This window comes from Zalophus californianus, chromosome 9, assembly GCF_009762305.2.
Source record: "Zalophus californianus isolate mZalCal1 chromosome 9, mZalCal1.pri.v2, whole genome shotgun sequence".
Classification (NCBI taxonomy): Eukaryota; Metazoa; Chordata; class Mammalia; order Carnivora; family Otariidae; genus Zalophus; species Zalophus californianus.
In genome coordinates, this window is record NC_045603.1 from 76,584,564 (window position 1) to 76,590,563 (window position 6,000).

Here is a 6,000-nt window from a genome sequence, read left to right on the forward strand (position 1 = left end):
TTAAAGAATTCCTGGGGCACCTGGCTGGCTCAGTCAGTAGAGCATGCATGACTTTTGATCTCAGAGTCGTGAGTTCAAAGCCCATGTTAGGTGTAGAGCTTTACGTTAAAAATAAATACATAAATTTCTTCCTGAGGAAACATAAGATAGAAATAGTGGTTGCTACTGGGAAGAAGATTAGGAGTTTGGGGTAGGAGAGTTAATTGTTGTGTACCTTGTCCTGTTTAAAATTTTTTTTTATTGCATGTATTAATCTAATTACACCATTAAATATTCTTTTCATGAATTGTTTGGAGGTGGACTTTCACCATATTTGGGAGTCTGTTTGAAATGTTGCCTCTTGAACATTTTTTCTTAAAGATACTGTTATGTTTTCAGGCAATAGTACATTCATACAATGTAATTCTTATCGACTCGTGTATCAAAACAGAACAAAACCCTAATGTTCATAATTGTCTTCAGTTTGATTTATAAATAGGGCAAGATTGAAATAGTCTGTGTTCTTGCCTTACTTCCTTTTATCTTGACCTAAGGGGTAGAAGACCATGCCATATTTCTGAATTTCCCTTATTACCTAGCATTGTATTGTATCTTTTACATAGTGTTTCCTAGATGCCTTATCATTTTTGCAAATATTAGCATAGCTAGATGGTCAGGTTAATTAACAGATGAAACAAGTGTTGCTATTGTGGCCCTTGCTTTTGTTTTTTTTGGTGTTTGGAAACATATGAGCCTCTGTGGTTGCTGGGGAAAGCCAGATAAAAGGCTATGAGGACTTGAATGTTACAGTTTTACCAGCCAGTAACACTGGGAAATAACTAGTTATCAGTCTTGCAGTTTTGGTGCCAAGGTTAAATACTACGTGTTCGTTTCAGGATAATTTCCAGCAGTGTTACAAGCGAGGAGGGACATCTGGTGGTCCTCGGACAAATTCAAGAGGTAAGGATAATTAACTGGGTCACCCAAAACATAACCTCTAGATCTTTCTTTATCTTCTGTGAAGTTCTCCCCAGAGTGTATTGTTTTCACCATTTATCTTTTAAAGTTTTCATTATGTGTAAGTGTAGTACTGAAGGCCCGAGGGAGATACTAGACTACTGGAGCGGCTGTGGCAGTCAGTTGTCCGTTTAATTAAAGTCTGTATGTGCTTCTTTCAGTTTGCCTGACACTGCAGTACATTTCCACCTTTGATACGTACTCACTATGCATGCTTCAGTTAGTTTCATGTGATGATTCAGGATGATGGTTCTTGTAATAATGGGAACTTCTAGATACTCTAATGTCACTACATTGAAAGATAGGAATAAATAACAATTTAAGACACCATGACGTGGGCACCTGAATGGCTCAGTCGGTTAAGCGTCTGCCTTCGGCTCAGGTCATGATCCCAGGGTCCTGGGATTGAGCCCTGCATCGGGCTCCCTGCTCAGCGGGGAGTCTGCTTCTCCCTCTCCCTCTGCTGCTCCCCTGCTTGTGCTCTCTCTGTCAAATAAATAACAATTGTAAAAGATACCATGACTTGAAATTTCAACAGCAGGGTATTACAATACTTTTTTAAAAAATGTGACAGTACTATTAGAAGATTCAGTGTAACTGAAAATCAAGAATTAGTGAAGATTAACTTTATCCCAAGAAAACAATCTTTTCCTTTTAAGAAAACAGTTGCTATTCATGCTGTCTTGGCTTTGTATCTGAGCTGTGTTTTGTACGGTACTTAAAGCATTAAAATTTCATGATCATTAACTTGGAAATGTAGAACCTTCATCGTGGGTCTTAGTACCATTACAAAATATCTTTGTCTAGCAGTTCTAAAAGTTGGTTCTTTTATTTAATCTTCGTTTTCTTGAGTCCTCATTTTCTTGAGTCCTCATACATTAGATACTTTGAGTGGATTTGTCATTGAGGAATGAAGAACTGAGTGAGAATTACAGAAGAAAGATAAAGAAGTAAAAGAATGTTCGAACCTGGGTTTTAGACTTGGCTACCTAGCCAGCATTTTCAGGAGCCTCAATGTTCTTTAAAAAAAAAAAAAAAAGACTAAAAAATGAGGCTAGTAGATAAGATCATGTTAGGTCCTTTTTGGCTTTAGAATAGTACACAAGCCTATTGCTAGAAAAATCTAGAAAAGTATACTGTAGCTATACTTTGTTGCTTTTATGTATCTTTATCTGTGTTTCAGTAGCCGACTAATGTTAAATATTGTGTTCAAAGCTAACTGCTTCATTATGAGAAACTCACTGTTGCTAATAAAACAGCAGGGTGGAGTGATTCTTCTCAGGTGAGCAGCCCAGAAAGAGACAACGAAACCTTTAACAGTGGTGACTCTGGACAAGGAGACTCGCGTAGCATGACCCCTGTGGATGTGCCTGTGACCAGTCCAGCGGCCACCATACTGCCAGTACACGTCTACCCCCTGCCTCAGCAGATGCGAGTTGCCTTCTCAGCAGCCAGAACCTCTAATCTCGCCCCTGGAACTTTAGACCAACCCATTGTGTTTGATCTTCTTCTGAACAACCTGGGAGAAACCTTTGATCTTCAGCTTGGTAGATTTAATTGCCCGGTGAATGGCACTTACGTTTTCATTTTTCACATGCTAAAGCTGGCAGTGAATGTGCCACTGTATGTCAACCTCATGAAGAACGAAGAGGTCTTGGTATCTGCCTATGCCAATGACGGTGCTCCAGACCACGAAACTGCTAGCAATCATGCAATTCTTCAGCTCTTCCAGGGAGACCAGATCTGGTTACGTTTGCACAGGGGAGCGATTTATGGAAGTAGTTGGAAATACTCTACATTTTCAGGCTACCTTCTTTATCAAGATTGAAAGTCAGTGCAGAATTGATAGTAGAAGGATGGTGTTTTAATTAGTGCGGTTAAAGGAGACGTAGTCTTTGCCCTTGTGACTGACTGGTTTAGGAAAATGGTTTCATTCCTAGAGGAAGGAGGAGGTCCTTACTTTTTTGTTTTCCTCCCCAAGGTGAAAAATTCAAGCTGAATGACAATTAGCACTAATCTGGCACTTTATAAATTGTGATGTAGCCTCGCTAGTCAAGCTGTGAATGTATATTGTTTGCACTTAATCCTTAACTGTATTAACGTTCAGCTTACTAAACTGACTGCCTCAAGTTCAGGCAAGTTATAATGCCTTGTTGTGCCTCAATAAAAAAGTTACATGCACCTTCAGTGGTCTTACTTGATTAAACATTTAGTTGAGAGATAAAATACTTCATCTTTACTATTCATCACTGATAAACTTGGATATTTATTCATGGGTTCATGCTATTTTAAAATAAGACTGTAACATGTAACAGATCTTTTTATTCTGATACTATACATGTCATTCATCAAAAGATTTCCTGTCTTCCGTTGGCTATTAAATAACATATTTCTCCTTGAAGCTGGACATGTTATCACCTGTTCACTATCTTTAAGTACCTACTACATGTATAATAATAACAAGATACAATGGGAGATACATGGGTAATAATACTGGTCTGCCATCAGTTAAGACTTCACTTTCTAGTGGATTCTCAGTTTGAGGAGGCAGAATGTTTAGTCGTCAGAAAGGATAGATCTCCTGTCAGACAGTGCTGTGTTTTGAGTCCTGATTTCACCCCTTGGTTATTGATCTTGGGCAACGTTATTTTACCTTTATGATCTCTATTTTTTCTTTTTTGTAATCATTTCTGCAACCTCATAGGGCAATGTGAAGTTCAACTAAGAATATATCTAAAAGACTTAACACATGTCTGGCGCACCTAAGCATTTAATAAATGTTAGGTGCTGTAATTTTTTTTCATTCCAAAAACTACAGAACTGTGTGCATGTATATATGCTGTCTTATGTAGTATTAGTGTAGCACGCACTGCCAGAGTCTCATATTCATTCTAGACACATATTCTTTCTTCACAATTCAAGCTTATATATGTTTCTCATGAATAAGTACTTCTATAACTCAGTTACCTAGAATACTAATATCCCTAACCCAAAAAATATGCACCATGATTTGAAAAAATTCAGTTAATCTCATTATATCCTCTATACTAACATTTAACACCATGGAGAATTAAATGTGGCTTAAGAGTTTAACTGATGAGCCCATGCCCAGCTCAGAATATATTAATTATAATAATTTAATGCTCTTACACCAACTCCCTGAAATTATTTAACACTTCAGGATAAGAGGTGTTAATAAGTTTCAAAACAAGATCAAAACAAGAAATTTCTGCCTTAGCAAGTTGGTTACAGGGTTAATAATACCCTTCTCTAACCCTTCCCTATATTCCAGAATACTGCAATCAAAATGCTTCCTTTTAAAAACTATCTTGAGGTGCCTGGGTGGCTGTCGTTAAGCGTCTGCCTTCGGCTCAGGTCATGATCCCAGGATCCTGGGATCGAGCCCCGCATAGGGCTCCCTGCTCTGCAGGAAGCCTGCTTCTCCCTCTCCCACTCCCCCTGCTTGTGTTCCCTCTCTCGCTGTCTCTCTCTCTCAAATAAAATCTTTAAAAAAAAAAAAAAAACTTTAATAAAATACACTAAATTCACCCTGAAGTTTTCTTTCACTTTAAATTTTTTAGTCTCTCCCCCAACAATGTGAGCTTCTGTTATTGCCTCTATCATTTAGTGAATAAATGCAGATATTTAAAGCAGGACATGGGTTTTTTTTTTTTTTTGAGAGTCGCCCACTCCTCCTGTACCAATGATTTGTCAACCACCTCATTGTTTTAACTTTCTCAACTCCGTAATAACTATATTTTCACGCTGCTTTGACATCACATGCTATGTTTTTATACTATGATCTTTCCTGTTTGCAAATTTTTAATTCTTTAGCTTTAATGGCTGATGCTCTATTGTGATTCTCGTGATAACTAGGATGATAGTTTATGTATTTTATAAGGTGGAATAATTGTTGGCATATAGACAAAGTTTTTCCATATGAATTCCACTCTGCTTACCTGCCACACACTTTATTTTAATGAAAAACTTAGATTTGTCTGACTAGGTCCTCTACTTGCTAATTTATCTGAGGGGTATTCTTAATCACCCCTTTAGTTAAAGACTTCAGCTTTTGGGTAACTGTTGACAATTGATAGATCGCGCTTGTTATCAGTGCAAGATGCTGAATGCAGAGTATAAAAATACAGTTATCCATTATCAATACCAGGAGGCTGTAGGCTCACTAATCCTAAATTTTCCAAGCATCATTTCTTTATTCATTTTATGTCAAGGGCTTCATTCCTTGAAATAAATGATTAACTTAGTCTTGAAAATATGTGGGTTATCTAATTTATACCTGGCTCTGGGGCTACAAAGATAAATGATGTTCAGATGTTCAGACACACAGGTATATCAATTTCATCCATTTCATTTGCTGAGAGCAAATCACTCTCTTAGGTTTTGCTGTGCTCACCACAAGTGTAGCTGCCATCTGTCACCATACGGTGCTGTTAAAACACCATTGATAATATTCCCTATGCTGGACTTTCATTCTCACGACTTACTCCACAACTGGAAGCCCACTCTCTTTGATCCTACCACCCCTTGCCCTCAGGCCACCACCAGTTCTCTGTATAGATGGGCATACTTCTGTTTTTTGTTCCACGTGTAAGTGCAATCATGGCATTTGTCTTTCTCTGATGTATTCCCCTTAGCATAATGCCGCGTAGGTTCATCCATGCTGTTTGCAAATTGCAAGATCGAATTCCTTTTTTATGGCTGAATAATAGTCCTCTGTATATATACACACCACATCTTTGTCCACTCATCTATCAGTGGGTCCTTGGTTTGCTTCTGTATCTTGGCTATTTTAAATAATGCTGAAGGACAATCTCTTGAATTATTTCTTTGACTCTATCACACTTTGTTTCCCCTCTGTTCTATATCTGGAACTCTTAATACTCAGGAGCTAGACCTCCTTGGATCAGTTCTTTAATCTTTTGTCTCAAAGTTTCTTTCTGGGAAATTTCCTTCATTTTATCTTCCTACCTTTTGACAGTTTTA

General features: G+C 37.8%; 1 protein-coding gene across 25 annotated transcripts in view; it reads left to right on the top strand.

Annotated features, from left to right (window-relative positions):
* The window catches only part of CAPRIN2 (caprin family member 2), a 46,962-nt gene extending 43,785 nt beyond the window's left edge, over positions 1 to 3,177 (top strand). For 17 of the 25 annotated variants that reach the window (XM_035729187.1, XM_035729188.1, XM_035729189.1 and 14 more), the window contains 2 exons: positions 876 to 939; positions 2,256 to 3,177. In XM_035729187.1, coding sequence (XP_035585080.1) covers positions 876 to 939; positions 2,256 to 2,824 — 633 coding nt within the window. In that variant the 3' untranslated portion in view covers positions 2,825 to 3,177. Of the gene's footprint in view, positions 1 to 875; positions 940 to 2,211 lie in introns of all 25 variants that reach the window. The other 8 variants (XM_035729195.1, XM_035729196.1, XM_035729197.1 and 5 more) reach the window with 1 other exon arrangement.
* The last annotated feature ends 2,823 nt before the right edge of the window (positions 3,178 to 6,000 follow it).